We start from the raw sequence: 19247 nt of genomic DNA on the forward strand, positions 1-19247 counted from the left end.
GGAGCAAAGCAGAGAATGGCCGCTCGTTATTATTGGTTGTCATTCCTTCATGTTTGCAGTAATGCATGCCTATTGGATGGAATGGCAGTTAGAGTAAAGTGATAGGTTAATCAAAGATTCTACCATGTTACTCTCAATGCTGGCTCTTCCAATATGTATACAGCACTGGGATAGAACTACGCTGCAGCTATTTCTAACCATGGCCGGCCCTTACTGCACCTACGTCATCAGTCGTGGCCAGCTCATCAGCGTACAGTGGCCCTTTCACTAATGGCGTGGGACAATTGCTCCTGAATACAAGTCAGAGCAGCTGCTTACAACAATAAGCAGACCACAAAAGAAGAGCCAGGACAATCTCAAACAAATGTCAAATAACTCAACATAAATACAATTAGATTAAAACTATAAAAATGGACTTGCTATATTAGTTAGACATTCATCATGTCTAGAATGTTGACATTGTGTTAACAGTAGACATGTCCACCATATGGACATTGGCCATGTCGACATTTCGCATGTCGACACTGACGAAATGTCAACATGGTCAGAGTGTCAGAGTGTTTTTAAGGTAAGCCTGTCTCTAACCCTAACCTCTAATTCTAACCCTGATGCTAATGTTGACATTTAGACAATGTCGACATTTTATATGTCAACATTCTGTCAATGTCGACATTTATGATGTAGACATTTTAACCATGTTGACGTCATAAATGTGGACATTCTGGGGTCGATATTATGCAAGACGACAATGTGACTGCATACCAAAAATATATGCAGAGAGAAATGGAGCCAGCAAGCTGTATATACAGTATTTATACACTGCTTATACTTGCACTAAGCAGCCATGACAAGCCTGTTAGTGCACACATATAATAAATGCACTGAAGGTCTCACAGAGTGATTATTGTGCGGTTTGTGGCTGCTGCTTCAAAGTTCAGTGAAAAATGGTCATTAGCTTCCCAATGTGGCAGATATGGGAATAGATATAGGAAGCGTCATCTGGGCATTCTGAGTTATCCCTTAGTAGTCGGCTTTGTGATAACACAGCAGCACACACAAATGTAGGGACAGGGGGCCTGATTCAGAGCCGGACGCTATTTGCGCTCGCTCGTTCAGAAAAAGGGGCTGGCTATTTAAATTGAGCGCTCGCTCTTTGCGGTCTGTTGACGCCTCTATGTCTGACCGAGCGTCCGAAACATGCGCTCGCTATTTTGTAAAGACGCCCCCTGGCAGCTCGCATCATACGTCATCTGCGCTATTTATTAGATTAATCGAGTACATCGAAAGGCGTATAAACTGCTCGCAGTGCTTGTGGTAGCATTTTCCTACCGCAATCATGCGAGCAGTTCAGGCTAAAAGACAACCAAGTGACGTGGTCGATGACGCTGCTTTGTTAATTATGCACACCCTTAAAACGCCCGTTTTGACCATTTGGCACGCCTGCGTTCGGATCTCCACTCCCCGTTTCCAAGCACTTTCCCCTGTTACCACACACAAACGCCTCATTCTGTCACTCACATTAGCAGGCCCTCGCTATTTTGCGAGCACACGATTTCCGACCGCACTGACTGGTTGGCGCATGCGCATTACGACCCATACGCATGCGCAGATGTGCGAACATTGCTCGTAGAGAACGAGCGGTCGCTTACGAGCGGCTCTGAATCAGGCCCAGAAATCACTCCGTTCATTTAGTCACTAAGTAGCACAAAATTGTACTAGCAGCAAAGATGACCGTGTTTGCACTTAGATGTATCTTTGCCTTGTTCCAAACATTCTGTGTTTTCTGTGTCTGTACAATACTTTTATGCTTCTATGTTCTTCTCAAATTACTGTTTTTAACAAAGCTGGATATGAGATGCCTGGTCCATGCAGGTAGATCTCATTCCTATTACAGTGTACTGAACACTGGCTAGACTGCTGACCTCCGCTCTGCTTAATTCCTCCTGTGTACCAAACCTTAGCTCGCTTCCTAAGCCACAGTTCTCTCTAACTACTGTGACTGTGTGCAGAACTCTGGCTTGTTTCCTGACCTCTGCTTACCGTGATCACCGTGCATCTGACTCAGATTATTCCCGGAGTATCATTCTGCTCGAGTCAGTTTACCAGTCTGATGAGCATCATCTGCAAACTAATTCTTATCAGGTCGGCACTTTCCTATACCATCATATAGGGGTAAATGTAATAGTCTGTGACTTGTAGGCACCTATGAGTTTCAGGCGAGTCTGCCCAATGTTTTAAAGGGGCCATCATTTAAAAGGCATAACCAACATGGTTTTGCCTTTTAAATGGTTGCCCCTTTAAAACTCACCAATGCCTGCAAGTGGAAGGCTATTACATTTATCCCATAGAGTGTAAAGTGGTCTGGTTTACTGCATATTACTCAACTCATTAGTGGCTTCCAGCCATCAGTGTTAATCATTACTAGTACTTGCTCAAGTCTACCTGATAAAGTGTGGCCTTATTTTGTTCAGTAAAGCAAGAGCCGAGGTCTCAAGAATGAATGGATGGACCAACATTGCCTGTCCCGTCCCTCCTGACCTTCAGAGCCTGCAACAGTTCTCATTCCACAAGTAATGCTGAATTCCAAACAAGGTTCTAGAGGGTCTATGTACTAAGCAGTGGAGAGAGACAAAGTGGACGGCAGTAAAGTATCAACCAATCAACTGATAACTGTCATTTTTCAAGCACAGCCAGTGAAGGGTTATGGATTGAAAGATCTGCAGTAAAAAGGTAGACAATGTCTAGATAGACACCAGATGTTAGACAGGTAATAGGTCGACAAGGACAAAAGGTCGACAGGGACAAAAGGTCGCCACGCTAAAGGTCGACATGTACAAATGGTCGACATGTCCAAAAGGACGACATGCATATGGTCAACATGGTGGGCACATCCTTCTGCGCATGTGATAAACCCAGATGTCCCTCCCTGGCAAAGGACAGCTCTTACCGAGAGATCTGTCCTTTCTGATTTTATTCATGCATACTGGCGTACACCGGCACCGCCATGCATTCCGCCCCTGTGCTTAGTACATAGAACACTTACATACCTTCCAACTTTTGATCCTCACGAAGAGGGACACTTCGCGCGCCGGAGGTGCACGTGTCTGAAAAGGGGGTGTGGCTTCACTCGGAGGGCGTGGTCTCTTGAAAAATGGGCGGAGCTTCGCTGAAACCCCTGATGATGTCACTATACGAGATGCTGGGCAGCCCCCAGGCTCTCCCTACACAGCGGAGAGCACAAGAAGGTGAATAGATGCTGTGCGCATGCGCACAGCATCTGTTCACCTTCTTGTGTTCTCCCCAACATCCCCCCCATCGTGGGACACTGCGGCCCGCGGATGGGACAGCGGAACAGTCCCAATAAAACGGGACTGTCCTGCTGAATGCGAGACAGTTGGAAGGTATGCACTTAGACACTGGCACATCACACAAGTGACCGTTGTGTTGAGCTCTTATTCTCTATGGGTTGTGTAAATACTGGATAATGTGTAAGTGAAATAGAAATACACTTTAATTTTCAAATTTTAATTTCCATTGTTTGAAGCCAACGGACGCAAAGCCGTTATTATTGTCACTTGAAGTATCATTTGTGTTATTATTCAAGGCAGCGATTCCTAGAAGTACCATGTGAATGTTGCATGTTGAGGCTACTGTTTATCTAATGTACATTAAGGGGCAGGAGAGACAACACATGAAATATGACTTCCAGGTAAAAGCAATTTGTTGTTTCAAAGAAATAAAAAAAATCACTGGGAACGTCACAACCGCTGACATATCAGGTCTGAATGAAAAGAAGCTTAAATAATAAGTAGTGTTTACTGGAAGGCAAAGCAGCTGCTTATCATGTCACATACACAAGAGAGTTTCTGGTACAAATATTTACAAGACCATTTCCAGAGATATTTCTTTTTTTTTTTTTTTTTTTTAAACGGGAATCAAAAACTGTACAAAAAAAAATGTCTCTGCAAAGTGCTGGGCAAAGATTTCTGTAATTGCGTCTGTCCATCCGCCAGTTTAATGACAAGAGGACACAATGTGCCTCTCAAAGGCCACTGCCACGCTGTCCACTGTATTAAATTCCCCTCTGATACCTAGATACCTACTGACACCTGAACTTCCATTCCTTCTCTAAACTGGGTCTGAGGTTTCCCTAATAAAGCTTCTGTATTATTGGTTAGAAAGGTCTTTTAGCCCATGCGGTGCTTTGTGCAATATTCATGTTATTAAAATGCATTTTAGCAAAGTTACTGTATTTGGGATTGGATCCATTTTCTGAGACCTGCGTGATGGGGAGATGCTTATTTTTTACTTGATGCAGTTGCAAAACATTTTTTAAGATACTTTTAGGTTCAGTATTGTACCATATGTAGACAAAAGTGATTGGACGCCTCCACGCAAGTGAAATGCATACCATGCATACCACTGCACACAAGTTCCAAATGACCACTAATGTAGTGGTTTTGTAGGGAGGCCCATGTACTTGCAGTTCTATGGAAACAACAAATGTTTTTATCAGGATGACAATGACACCTGTCATGTTTCCAGAGCAACGCTGGACTGGTATACAGAAGATTCTGTAAACCGGATGGGCTGGCCAGCTCAGAGTCCAGATCTTAACCCCGTTGAGAAACTCTGGGATGAATTGGAGCAGGTGCGTTCTAGGTCAACTCAACCTTCTTCAGAGTCATGGTTGGTCACTCTACTTAAGGCGGAATGGCAAACATAACGCCACTTGTGGACAGTTTGCCAAGAAGGGTGTCTGCAGTAATCACTGCACGTGGAGGACCAACAAACGTACTGACATCAATAAAATCTCATTGATCTACAGTATTTGCTGTCAGTGTTCAATCACTTTTGTCTACATAGTGTATATAATGCTCTGTGTATATTTATAGAAGTAGAGTAGACACTGACATTGAGTAGATGCTGATTCTGTTGGTCTAGTGGGATCTGGAAAGGCTTTGTATTGTTAGGCTGCTGCTTCTCTAGTAATAAGTAAAGATGTGCGCAGACGCCCGCATTTTGGTTCTAACTCATTGTCATGGTTTGGTTTTGGGAAAACCACTGTCTAGAGTTTTGATTGGGTTTTGTTTTTGGATCTCTTTAAAACTATATAAAAACAGCTAAAAACATGTATTATTTTACATGTTTTTGTGCCTATAGTATTATTATCATCAATAACAGTCATTTCCAGTCAATTTTGACCACTTCATCACACCTGAAATCACGAGGGAGGGACTTACATTCAATCCTAATACGCCAGATCTGGTTTTTAGATCCAAGCTCCGCACTTGCGAGAAGACCTGAGCCGGGACTCGGTTAAACTCATAACCTCAAAGTGATCCAAGCTGGGACACGGTTCAACTCGTAACCCCCAAAGTGATCCAAGACGGGATTTGGTTTGACTTGGAGCCCCATAGTTCAGGTGTATTCGGTATTCAGCAAAACTGAACCGCTCATCTCTAGTAATGAGTTACACAGGGCCAGAGAGTGGTAGCACTGTAGGCCTTCTCAGCAGCCCTGGGAGTATTCACATGGACCCAGAATGAAGTACAGTAATGTGAGCTGTGTCACTGTGATCTACAGTAACTACAGATGTCCTGAAGCCTAAGGGGTCTATTTACTAAGCAGTGTTATGAGACAGAGTGAAAAGTGATAAGTCTGTGAGAAGGTGCCACCCAATCAGCTCCCAACTGTCATCTCACAGGCTGTGTTTGAAAAATGACAGTTGGGAGCTGATTGGCTGGTACCTTATCACAGACTTATCACTTTTCACTCTGTCTCCTAACACTGCTTAGTAACTATACCCCTAAATTAGCTTGGAGGTGACAATAAACTCCGGTGACAAAGAACTGGAATTATGTTTAGATCTCCCATCCCAGCAGGGGCGTCTTAAGAGAGGAGGGGGCCAATGTGCACTCCCTGTGTGGGGCTCCCTCCTCTCTCCCCGGTGGCCGGCAGCCGACTGATGCGGCTAGCCAGCCACCGGAGCCTTAGCAGACTCCGGGTACTAGAGTGTGCCCGGAGTCTACTGCGCATGCGCAGAACGCCGGAAAATGGCCGTGGTGGCCATTTTTCCGGTGTTCTGTGCATGCGCAGTAGACTCCGGGCACACTCTAGTGCCCGGAGACTACTGCGCATGTGCCGAACACCGGAAAAATGGCCGCCACGGCCATTTTCCGGTGTTCTGAGCAGCGCAGACACCCGACGTGGGACCACGGACAGGTAAGTGTAAAATAATATGGGTGCAGTGTGTGCGGTGCGGGGCTCCCCTGGACCCGAGGGGCCCGTGTGCCCCGCACACACTGCACCCATTATAGATACGCCACTGCATCCCAGACACTATGCGGCACCTGTTCCAAGAGGGAGCTGAACTGTGGTTATGGCTGCCTGTGGTCAGGGATGTAAACACCCCACTATACAGTAGGTATAAATGTCTAGGCTGACCCACATGGATAAAAAGGGAGTAAACCTGCAGTTTTTTAGGGGGCCTCAGGCTTGTGTAAAACAACTATATAGGGTGAGCTAGTAGCCAATGTAAAATCGCAACAATTTTGTGGGATATGTGTATGTTTTTGAAATGAACTTCTCCTATAAGGGATAATTAAGCCAATAAACACTATTAAGATGGCAATGCTTGTTCCTAACCCATCCATTGGGTGGTCTGTGTTTTGCTATACAGCTCACACTTAGACAAAGTTTAGAGAGAGCATCTTTTGGATAGCTCAAAGGATTGGGCTGGTGCATGTGTGCACTGATATTGATGACGGCTATGAAGGGGGAGATGTATAAAAGATTCTCAAAGAGTGGAGAAGTGAACAAGTTAAGAAGTTACCTATAGCAACCAATTAGCTTCTAACTATCATTTTATAGCATGTAGTAGATAAATGCTAGGTAGAAGCTGATGCAGTCTCATAGATGCAAACTGTACAACTCAGCATTGTACTCTGTGTACACAACGCAGAAGTAATTACGGTTCACTTTCATTCAACTATGCATCAGCCACTTTATAGCAGGAACTGGCAAAGGTACAGTATTCCACGGACCCCGGCTCACCCGATGAAAAAAAAAAATCCCCATCCAAATAAATGCACCAAGCACCAGTGATGCCAGTAGTTCATAGTGAATGGATAAACTGCAATCATATAAACATTGTCTGACCCTGAAAAATTCCTGCAAATTTAAAAAAAATTTAAAAACAAAAAAGTATTTCAGAAACAAATAGCTAGCATGAAATCTATGCATTGCGTATTATATGAAATCAGAAACAATTCTCACTCATGGTGACAGGTAGCCTTTAGCATCCAGTACAGTGCTTATATTTAAATTATAGCGCATAGTAATAGCGAGGTATTACAGTACAGTAAATGTTTGCGGGAACCTGCCGCCCCGATCCAGATGATTGATAATTTTAGATGACAGATAGATCTGCAATACACACAGCCTAACTGAATGTTAGAAAATACTTTGTGCTGGTATTCCTTTCAAAAGCTAATTTACCAATAAATAACTGAATCAGATAATCGACAGCAGAAAATTGAACAATCTTATGTATGACAATTTCTAAGACTAAGCACTAAAGTCTTATTGATATAATGATGACTGGTGTTTTGTAACATTTTCCAAACAAAACAATTTACGAGGGTAATCAGCTCTTTCTATTGTGCTTTATTGTATATTATTTTTTGTTTTGTCTTTTTCTGCCAGAACAGGGAACTCCCAGTGGATTGTCTGTACAGTTTTTATGGCAATCTCTGTGTTATCACTTGTACTACGGACTGACATATAACAAACACTATCTCCTATGTTGTACAGTACACTGCACGGACTGCAATTCATTATTCCTGGAGAGTGGGAAAATGTATAAATACTATAAACAGGGCCATGGACACAAGTCACTAATACAGGGATATAGAAAATCTTGTAGATTTCAAATAAGCCTTAAATTGTGTGTTACAGACATCACACCAGAGAAAGATGAAAGAAGTGTAATGGTGAATTTTAAAGAGATGTGGCTGGTTTGCTACTAGGATTTGTCCAACATAAATGGCCCAATGAGTGCCAAGTGTAACTAATCACCATGAGGAAGACAGAGAGGTTTGATCTGGGTATCCAAGCTCAAGTATATCAGTCACACCTGCCAAGGCTGGAGATGTAAAATGAATGCTGCATCTCATTAGAGATGTAACTAATTCATTCATGTAGCTTACTCAGCAAACCTTTCTTACTTATCTAGGTCTGATACACATTGCCCCCCAGAGATGCTGTAAGGTCATGTGATGGATGGTAAGGGCAGGCAGCAGACAAGCATAGTCAAAAATAAACAGTCTCAAAATTTCTACAGACAGCGAAGCAGACAGATGTGTCCTCATACACCTTGGGGTATATTTACTAAAGGTTGATTTTAATCGATGTTGTGTTTGTGGGGCTAAATCACACATTTACTAACAGTCAACTTTTGAATTAGTTTTTTAAGTATTAATAAATGTGTGATTTAGCCCCAGAAACAAAACAATGATGTTGATCGATTTTGATCGATTTTAAATCAATTAAAATTGACCTTTAGTAAATATGCCCCCCTGTCTCAGCACGCCATGCAGTGCAAGACACCTGGTGCTAGTGGGCCGTGCCGAGCGGTGTAGCGTAGCGACTTTTTATTTAAATTTGCATCTTGTTCGCACTGCAGACGCAGTGACACACCACTTCATCTGTACCAGAGATGCCGGGATGTGACTTTAACTGCACAGGAATTAGAACAATGTTGCAGATGAAGCACAACAGTACTTGGCATAAAAAAAAAATTTAAAGGCCGTGGCCATTGCATTGTAGCACCTCATGTACAGATGCAGATTCATTTGCACAAAGTAGTACAGTTGTCGCGTGCAGTCTCGTTAAGCAATTGTTTCGCATCGCGCCTTAGACGTATATTTGACCGAAAAGATGCTCAGGGGAAGCCTAGTTGCACGGGACTTGACACACCAAGAAGGGCTGTTTGCCAGGACTGCAGTAATAGTGTATGAGGACACATCTGTACACAGAAGCAAGATAATAGACAATTATAGTGTCGTTCTGAAAGCCTTGTAAAGCCTCCTGGAGCAAATCCTAATAACTCAATGAACTAACCTCTTACAGGGCTGATAAGGTATGCTAAGCACCTTAGGATCAGGGAAGTTACGTGATGTCAAAGCAACCAGTGCAAATACTGTAGTAGAAATTAATGGACTGAGATATAATGGAATGCCTCAAGCTGCCACTGTTTCTATCCCAACCTCTGTTCAAAGTTCTGACACATTGTAATAAAGTCTGCTCCACCTGTAAAGTAATTGTTACCATAGGTGATGATGTGAATTGCACCTGTTACACTTTCTAGCAGTACACTGTACCTAATAGTCATTGCTGAGGGATGAATATAAAATGACATAAGTCCCTGAAACCTCCTGTGGTGAGGAGCATCATGGCTATAATTCCTGCTGTATGTCCACTAGTAATTGGGCAATTCATCATGTACATTGTTGAGGTCTTCTGAAAGTGTAATATTAAAACACCAGCCTCTCACTTGCAAAACCAGACCCCCATCATAACAAAGGATAAGCCAGATCATGAGTGTATGAATGGAGTTGGTAACTTACCACTACAGAGTAACAGATCTTGAAGCCAGGCTTAGCCACAAAGTGGTCGTCAGATTTAAAGGTGATCTTCACTTGATTCTTCTTTGATGTCAGCCTCGGGGGAACTTCCTTGTGCCCACACCATCGGCCACGTACGACTGTGCTGGTTTCTGAAGCTTCTTCCACTTCCACAAAATCATACCTGAGGGTCATTTGAATGTGTCAAATATAATTTATAAGAACTGCAGCCAGCTAAAATGTGAATGCTAAATATTGGATTCCTTCAGCAGTATCGCTGTCCTCTAATAGTTCACTGTATCATGAGCCACCTGGACCTAAATAACACCTTATAAAAATAAATATCTTGAGGTATCAATTTGGGACAACTGGGATAACTGTTGCTCCATCTGTATCTCTAAATATTGTTCTTGGCTTAAGCAGAGCACTTAAAATTATTCATTACTAGCTGTTGCCCCCGGCTTCATCCACAATGACATCGCTTCTGCCAACATTTGTTTTTATTTGAGGTGTTCTAGTTGTATTGCTTTGCATTGGGGCCCTGTCGAGGGAGTGGCCCATGTGACCAGCAACGCTATACAGACTGGGGGTAGCAGTGCCTTCACCCACCACTCACACCAATGTCACTGTGTGCCCTGTGCACAGACTGCTATGTAGCATATCCTATTCACCCACCACTCAAACCAATGTCACTGTTAGCCCTGTGCACAGACTGCTATGTAACCTATCCTATTCACCCACCACTCACACCACTGTCACTGTGTGCCCTGTGCAGACTGCTATGTAACCTTTCCTATTCACCCACCACTCACACCACTGTCACTGTGTGCCCTGTGCACAGACTGCTATGTAACCTATCCTATTCACCCACCACTCACACTAATGTCACTGTGTGCCCTGTGCACAGACTGCTATGTAGCCTATCCTATTCAACCACCACTCAAACCAATGTCACTGTTAGCCCTGTGCACAGACTGCTATGTAACCTATCCTATTCACCCACCACTCACACCACTGTCACTGTGTGCCCTGTGCACAGACTGCTATGTAACCTATCCTATTCACCCACCACTCACACTAATGTCACTGTGTGCCCTGTGCACAGACTGCTATGTAGCCTATCCTATTCACCCACCACTCCCACCAATGTCACTGTTAGCCCTGTGCACATACTGCTATGTAGCCTATCCTATTCACCTACCACTCACACCAATGTCACTGTGTGCCCTGTGCACATACTGCTATGTAGCCTATCCTATTCACCCACCTCTCACACCAATGTCACTTTGTGCCCTCTGCACAGACTGCTATGTAGCCTATCCTATTCACTCACCACTCACACCAATGTCACCGTGTCCTCTGTGCACAGACTGCTATGTAGCCTATCCTATTCACCCACCACTCACACCAATGTCACCGTGTGCCCTGTGCACAGACTGCTATGTAGCCTATCCTATTCACCCACCACTCACACCAATGTCACCGTGTGCCCTGTGCACAGACTGCTATGTAGCCTATCCTATTCACCCACCACTCACACCAATGTCACTGTGTGCCCTGTGCACAGACTGCTATGTAGCCTATTCTATTCACCCACCACTCACACCAATGTCACTGTGTGCCCTGTGCACAGACTGCTATGTAGCCTATCCTATTCAAGTGACTGTGGGCCCAAAGCACATCTCCCCCCAACCCTTACCTGCCACGCGCATGGTGCCACACCTATGTGTTGTATTGATGATGCCAATACATTTTGCTTTTGTTATTGCTCAGCTTTAACTTGACAGATGGAGATGAAACAAAGTGCATGTTATTTCTAGGAGTTTCCAATATAAAATTATGCAGTTTTCATGAAAATCGGTTCTGTAGTTATTGTGTCAACTTGGAACAAACAGGCAGACACAACGTTCTTATTATATTAGTATAGATATAAACAATGCACTTTTTCTTGACCTTTCAGAGATACGTGAACCTACGTTTCAGGTAACAATATAGAGCTTTACATACAGAGCTACAAATACAGGAGCCTATCCATTACCCGACTCAGTGAACAATCCGACCAAAACCAGGAGGTTTTGGTCGCATTGTTCACAAAGTCAGGTACTGGATAGCCGGCAAGGACCAGTGATGCGCGTGCACGCTGGATCCTTGCCGTCCCCAACTATCTACTGAACATGCCCGTCAACCTGACGACACTCGTCAGGTGTGACATGTTAGGAGATAGGAGGTTGGGCTCCTTCACTGAATGACATTCAGTGAACGCCGTTCAGTGCGGGCACCGTACCTCGGCGACCTGAAGGTCTGAACACTTGACGTTCAGACTTTCAGGTCGGGTAGTGGATACCCCCCTTACCACTACCCATTAAAACACATCACAGAGTGTCTGTTTCAAAAGGATGGGAGTCAAGTAGACAAGGAAATTCATCCACGAAGCTTTGCACATCAGAATAAAATAGGGATCATTTAGAAGGAAACCGGTAAAGGGTGATCATATTTGCCAACAATATATTTATCAGCTGAACAGATGTATTTAAGAATGTTTTTAATGACAGTACAGGTACATTGCTTCTGTGTATTCTTCATAAGTATATTGAACTTTCTAAAAAAAAAAAGTTTCAGTTTAAACATTCCAATTCAAAACATATATTATATATGTCTAAACTCTAAAGCATGTCATGTAAGAACAAGTAGTGAAAATTGTAACTATTATACAGAACACAACATTCAATAGTATATACCTGACCCTGTGCTTTACTATCCGATCAAGGCAGAAGCTGACCACTTAAGCAACAATATATTTTACTCCATATGTATTATCATTTATTTTTCGATTGTGGGAGAAAACCGGAGCACCCAGACCAAATCTGTGCAACATGGGGAGAACATACAAACTCTATACAAGAGAGTGCACACAGCTGTTAGGTTCATGTATATTTTTTTTTGTTTGCAATTTACTGTATTAGCAAAAAATCTCACTGACGCACATATACAGTACACTACACAATTATATGCAGCTTAAAGATAACAGTATTGTTGAAATTGAAATATTAAAACAACTGTTCTCAAATACTCAAATAGCAGAGAGAAACATTTATATTTGTTTGGTCATATTGTATATTGCACTATTATACATATGTACAGTATAATCTACATCACTGTAAAAGAAATGACCAATTAAACTGATTTATATACAGTAACCCAAGGTTACAGCGGTTAGATTATAATTGGGCTGTATAATATAATCTAATGCTTGAAAGTGCTGATTTGCATTAACATGAAACATTACATAATGGTAGGTAACCTACATGCCTCTTGCTGTACCTCTGGCTGGCAGGGTCTGCTGGAACCTGTAGTTCCTCAACAGCTGGAAAGACACAAGCTGCTTATGCCAAGTTACTTACAATACAGTATTATTCAGTAGAATTTCCTGCCAGAATGTGCTGAATTTTATAGTTGTACTATTGCTGCAGACACAATCCCTGCCAGAGTACAGAAAGGAAATGGACTATTCTGTATCTTCACACTTAAGATAATTACATCTCATCATTTCTATTAGTGCAAATAGCCCTTATTCCAGACAGGTGTCTCAAAATTTTAATAATAAAACACTTTTGGGGGTGCGGGGGGCTCCTGCGACTTCTTGGAGAGCAGGCAAGTATGGAGTGTCCATGTGATAGGGAATGTAGATTGTAAACCCACTGGGGGCTCCTACCCTCTTTGATGAGGGGGGCTGCCGACGCTGAAAACGACAGGGTCACTCACCGGCTCCTCCTGGCCGGGTCCAGGCGCCTGCGCAATCGATCTGTCAGGCGCCGAGATCGGCACATGCGCACTAGCGGTGGGGAGCCGCGCATGCACATGTGACTGGCTTCCAAAGGGCTGCATCGTCTGCCGCCCCAAGGTGCCGGTTAGGGCTGGCAGAAAGGCAGAGTATCGGCTTCCTTCTGGAAGCCACTCTCTGCCAATAGCAGCCCGGACTGGCAGTCCCAGGGGGAGGAGACACCTCCCTCTGGGGCTGCCGGTTGTATATGTGACTGGCAGGTGGCACCACTGCCAGTCACAGTGTAGCCAGTGCAGTCACGGACCTCACTGACTACACTGACGTGGTAGATTTTGCTGGGGGGGCTGCAGCCTCGCAGCCCCTAGGCAAAATCTGCCACTGGTGGGGACTGATGTGAATGACTGAATATTCTCTGTAAAGCACTTCGTAATGTGTGCACTACTGTATATAAATGTAAATATATATAGCACTGCATGTGTTACCCAAAGTGCTACAGTACTGTACATTTACAATCTCTACTATATACTTTCATCTTATATAGTGGCGTAAATTAATTGATCAGCAGCACTTTCCTATTAAACAGGTCTATAACAATAAATAAAGACTGGGCAGAATCACATCCTTTTTTTTAGAATCCATTCTATATGTGTATAGTGGGTGTACTGTCATTGCAGAACTTTCCCTGCATACTAGGTTATTGTACTGTACCTGCACGTCAGCTGGAAATCCACAGGGTGACAATTATCATGTGTACTGTACTATTTACGATGGCCACCTATGTACTGCTCTTGCCACAACAGGATCATTGTACAATTTAGACACACAATTGACAGCTAAATTGGAGACCACAAAAATTATCTATATTATTAAAGTAGTGAAATTATAGCTTATCATAAAATTGTGACTGTATTTCTGTCTAATGAGCAAGAATTTTAAGGACTGTAGATTATACTGGAACCACTGGGGTGACAAAGTTTCCACTTAATTGGTCCCAGTCTTGTTAACAATCCACATGCTCACAGCCCAAGGTAGTCGGGAAGAGCGAGTAGCCTCAGGCAGGGCCGTTTCTAGGGACGGGTGAGCCATGCAATCACACGGGGTGCCCCGCCCCCTGCTGGCAAGGACCGGGAGGACTACACTAACCACCCGAGTTCGCATCCCCTGCTGACTCTGCTTGCGAAGCGCAACGTGATGTGGGGCTCTATTTATTAACATTATTTTTACTAAAAATATTACAGGGCAATTGGAGTAGAATTCGTAAAATTCTACTCCAACCCCTAAGTATCACTTATTTTTAGTAATCAGATCGCATTTCCCATAATTGTAATGGGAAATGTGATCTGGCCAAAGTTATTAAAAATAAAATATAGAAAAATACCGGGGAAAGCCCTGTGATAATAACGCCACCTGGAGGTGGCGTTATCCAGGGTCTCCCCCGGTTACCGGCCTCCTACTCTGCTCTAACGGGCAGAGCAGAGCTGGGAGTCAGTCCCAGTAATCAGCTGTGTGGTCTAAACAGACCGCAAGCTGATTACTGTAAAAAAAAGAAAAACAAATTGTAAAAATTTTTTTTTACTTACCTGACTCTAGGGACCGGTAATCGGACCTCCGGTGATGTCTCCCCTCCGGTCAGCTGGTCTCCCATAGTGCACTGCTGCCCGGTCATCAGTGCAGTATAGGAGATCACCTTATCGGAGGCATGGAGGACATCACCGGAGGCCCGGAGCATGCAGGTAAGTATAATTAAGGGAGAGGGGGGGGGTCGCGGGGGGGGAGGGGGGTCCGTGATCATGGGAGGCGGGGCTTAGCACAGGGGGTGGAGCGAAAATACCGTGACTAGTGTGTGGAGGGGATTCGCAGGGACAGAGCTTTCTCGCAAGCTCTGTCCCTGCAAGGAATTTGTAGTAAATCCCTGTGATATTCCCTGAATTCGCAATGTGAATTCAGTCGATAATGTCACACTACAATCTGCATTCAATATGCGGATTATAATAAATAGAGCCCGTGATGACTGGAACTGGGAGCACACTGAGCAGCATTGTAGGAGGAGAAGCCGAGGAGCAAGAAAGCAAGCAGCAAAAGGAGGAGGTAATTGTGCGCTGCACTGGGCTGGTGACCTGGGAGACAGAGAATGATGCTGAGAGACACGGGGAGGCTGGCTGATTGACACAAAAGGGGGAGGCTGGACGATTGGCATAAACGGGTGAGGCTAGCTGATTGACAAACAGGGGGAGGCTGGCTGAGAGACACACAGGGGGAGGCTGAATGATTTGCCAAAAGGGGGAGGCTGGGTGATAGGCACAAAAGGGGGCGACTGGCTGATTGGCACAAAAGGGGGAGGCTGGCTAATTGACACACAGGGGGAGGCTGCCTGATTGACATAAAGGGGAGGCTGGATGACTTATATAAAGGGGAAGGCTGGCTGATTGACACACAGGGGGAGGCTAATTGACACAGGGAGGCTGAGAGACACACAGGGGGAGGCTGAATGATTGGCCAAAAGGGGGAGGCTGGGTGATAGGCACAAAAGGGGGTGACTGGCTTATTGGCACAAAAGGGGGAGGCTGGCTAATTGACGCACAGGGGGAGGCTGCCTGATTGACATAAAGGGGAGGCTGGATGACTTATATAAAGGGGAAGGCTGGCTGATTGACACACAGGGGGAGGCTTGCTGACTGACATAGAGGGGGAGGCTAATTGACACAGGGAGGCTGAGGGACACGGGAGGGATTGAGGGACATGGGGCAGGAGGCTAGAAAGGCAGGAGGCTTGAGTGATGGGGCAGGGGGCAGGAAGATGGAGAGATGGAGCAGAAGGCTGTACAGGGTGCACAGGGTGCACGAGTCTTGTTGAACCTCTGTTGTATGATGATGACACTGGTTATATTTCTACACAAACAGGCATCTTCTGGACTATGTGATCTCCTACATAAATATTGAATACCAACTGAAGACACCGTCTGCCCTGGAAAGATCAGTTTCTTCAGAGGTGTGATTATATGAGAGCCGCAGCCAGGTGAGGTTTATTATATAATACATTACTGGGGGCTGGCTGGAGGGACACTGGGGGCTGGCTGGGGCCTGGAGGGACACTATGAGGGCTAGCTGGAGGGAGCTAAATTGTTTAGTATCGGCCCTAGCCTCAGGGAGAGTGTAGGCTTGCATTCTTCAGCTGTTACAGTTACTTCTACTTGGACCATAGACCATACTCCTCTATGTTTATATCCTCTTCTCCAGGAGATCTAATCTGGGAGTTTATATGGAGACATTGTCCTGCGAGGGCCATGTGATGGCATCACAACTACCAGATAGGATTTTCATTGACACCAATCCATCACCTTTATAAATACTTATTGAAATGTATTATAGATGCTAATATGCATACAGTGTAATAATCATATACTGTTCAAGTACAGTAATACAGTATATGGAGCATACTGCCTTAATACAGCATGTAAATTAAATTGTACGATGAATATGCAGATTTTCATGGATGACCTCTGCCATGCCATCTAGTGGTCAAAGGTAGTCGTGTATCTTTGTTAGCTTTTTAAATTAACACTTTGATCTTATTCTTTATCGTATTCTTATTTTTTATATTCCTGCCTTAATGAGTTTGCAGGCACTAATAATCTGCTCCTAATAACACTAACGACCTTCTCACTTAACCTTTCCTCAAATCCATCATCAGTCAGTAATTCTGAAGCAGAGTTTCCTTCTAGGTCTCAGGTCAGACAAGAATTAATGGTATGCAACACCATGCTCTGCCCAAAGTGCCACAATCACGTCACAGTTGGCATCATTATGCTTTGCGTGCAAGGTGAAGATACAAAATGCACTTTAACACCATGGTGGCTGAATTGGTTTGTTATTATACTATGTGATGAGCGTAATATCTAATTTTGGCTGTGCATTAGGGAGATTGCCAACCTACGGAGGGCAAGGGCTATGGCACAACGGTAACAGCATGACACATCTGTCTGTCACTCATGATCTTACGAGCCATCCACTCACCTGCACACATCATTTTCTTGCTCCTCCAAACCAAACTGGCTGTCAAACGTGAGCTGTATTCTCGTGTTCTCTGCAGAGTCCAGTTTCCAGGTCAGTAGCAGGTTTCTGGGGTAATTGTTAGGGAACCTGGGACTGGTTATACAGCCATTTCCCACAACTTTGATGGCTTCTTCATGCCGGTAGATCTTGGTGAGTAGATTGCTCTCTATCAGAAAAAAACACAGTAGTATCAAAGCAGGTTAGCAACTATTTATATTCTAAGTACAGTAATGCATTTACATGATATCAAGAAGAACTAATGTAAGCGGTGGTGTAATTATCACCGAAGCAGCGCATGTGACTGCTATTGCAGTATATCCCAGCTACACATCCACTCTGCTCCCGCTATATATATATATATATATTTCTGAGCAGAGACCATCGCAGTCCCCCACCAGTTATGTCACTGCTATACAGCCTACGTTTCTCACAGAGGGGTAGATGTACTAAGCCTTGGAGAGGGATACAGTGGAGAAGGATAAAGTACCAACCAATCAGCTTCTAACTACCACTTTACAGGCTGCATTTGAAAAATGACAGCTAGGAGCTGATTGGTTGGTACTTTATCTCAATCTGCTTTCAAAACTCTGAAAATTTTCCCCCATCTGCATTAGGCTCTGGAAGCCAAAACCTTTTTTAGCTTGTACCCCATAGGCCACACCATCTATAGATGGCATTGCCTAATAATAGCCTATGGGCTTCTCACTGCATAATTCCTAGAAAGGGATCCAATAGGGTCCCATCCAGTGTCCCCCCGCGGCTTGTGCCTGTACTGGGCGATGGTCACGCATGCGCAGAGAGGACTCCTGGGTGATGAACCAGGAAGTACGCACACCGTAACGGACAGCCGTAATAAGTAGAGCAATTGTACATGCATACGGTGGTACTAAGCGTTGATATGCATGCGTTCAGTGTCGGGATGTATTGCATCCAAAATGTGATGCATTGTGTATCCTGCCCAGAAGCAGACAGTGCACTAAGGGACTGTGTTATATATCACACAATATGGAATGCAGTATCTTTATGCAGACTGATTATTAAAGCAGGCAGTAATCAATAGACACATTGTATTGAAACAGCTTCTCAGTCGCTTTAGAGCTCATCTGTTTGTATGACACGGTATACAATCGGGAAGCCGGCTGCCTTAATACCGGCAGCCGGCTTCCCGACTGTCATATCCCGGCGAGGGATGAAATGCCGGGCGTCTAGATGTAGATGCCTGACATTTCCCTGACGACGGGAGACCGGCACCCGGCATCCCGATCGAAGGGATGCCAGGCGCCGCAAGTGGACAGCCGTGGGGGGGGGGTTAGATTTAGGGCACCCGGGGGGGAACTTAGGGTTAGGCACCCCCCCGGGAGGGTTAGGGTTAGGCTAGGGGAAGGGAGGGTTAGGGTTAGGCACCCCTGGGGGGATTTAGGGTTAGGCACCCCCCCGGGGGACTTAGGTTTAGACAACAGGGAAGGGGGGGTTAGGGTTAGGCACTTAGAGGGGGGATTAGGGTTAGGCACTTGAGGGGGAGGTTAGGGTTAGGCACCCCTAAGGAGGGTTAGGGGGTTAGGTTAGGTTAGTTAGTACTTACCTATCCACGATCGGGATTTCCAGCGCTGTCGGGCTTCTGCTGCCGGGAACTCTACTGTTGTCTGCCAGGCGCTGCCGGGAATCGAACCGCCGGCCATGCAGCCGGCGGTATATCATGCCGATTCCGTATGACACTTATTGTGAACTTCTGCCTATTGCAGGGTAAGTCAGAACATTCTTACAGTCGACTGCACATCTATCTATACA

At 44.6% G+C, this 19247-nt stretch overlaps 1 protein-coding gene across 1 annotated transcript in view; it reads right to left on the minus strand.

Annotated features, from left to right (window-relative positions):
* The window catches only part of PDGFD (platelet derived growth factor D), a 323815-nt gene that overhangs the window by 140178 nt on the left and 164390 nt on the right, over positions 1–19247 (minus strand). The window contains exons 2-3 of the mRNA XM_088456654.1: positions 17421–17625; positions 9630–9810 (exon numbers count right to left, since the gene is read on the minus strand). Of these exons, the coding sequence (XP_088312780.1) occupies positions 9630–9810; positions 17421–17625 (386 nt within the window). The remainder of the gene's footprint in view (positions 1–9629; positions 9811–17420; positions 17626–19247) is intronic.

Source organism: Taudactylus pleione, unplaced genomic scaffold (genome assembly GCF_031769625.1).
Source record: "Taudactylus pleione unplaced genomic scaffold, aTauple2 ptg000711l, whole genome shotgun sequence".
In the NCBI taxonomy this organism is placed as follows: Eukaryota; Metazoa; Chordata; class Amphibia; order Anura; family Myobatrachidae; genus Taudactylus; species Taudactylus pleione.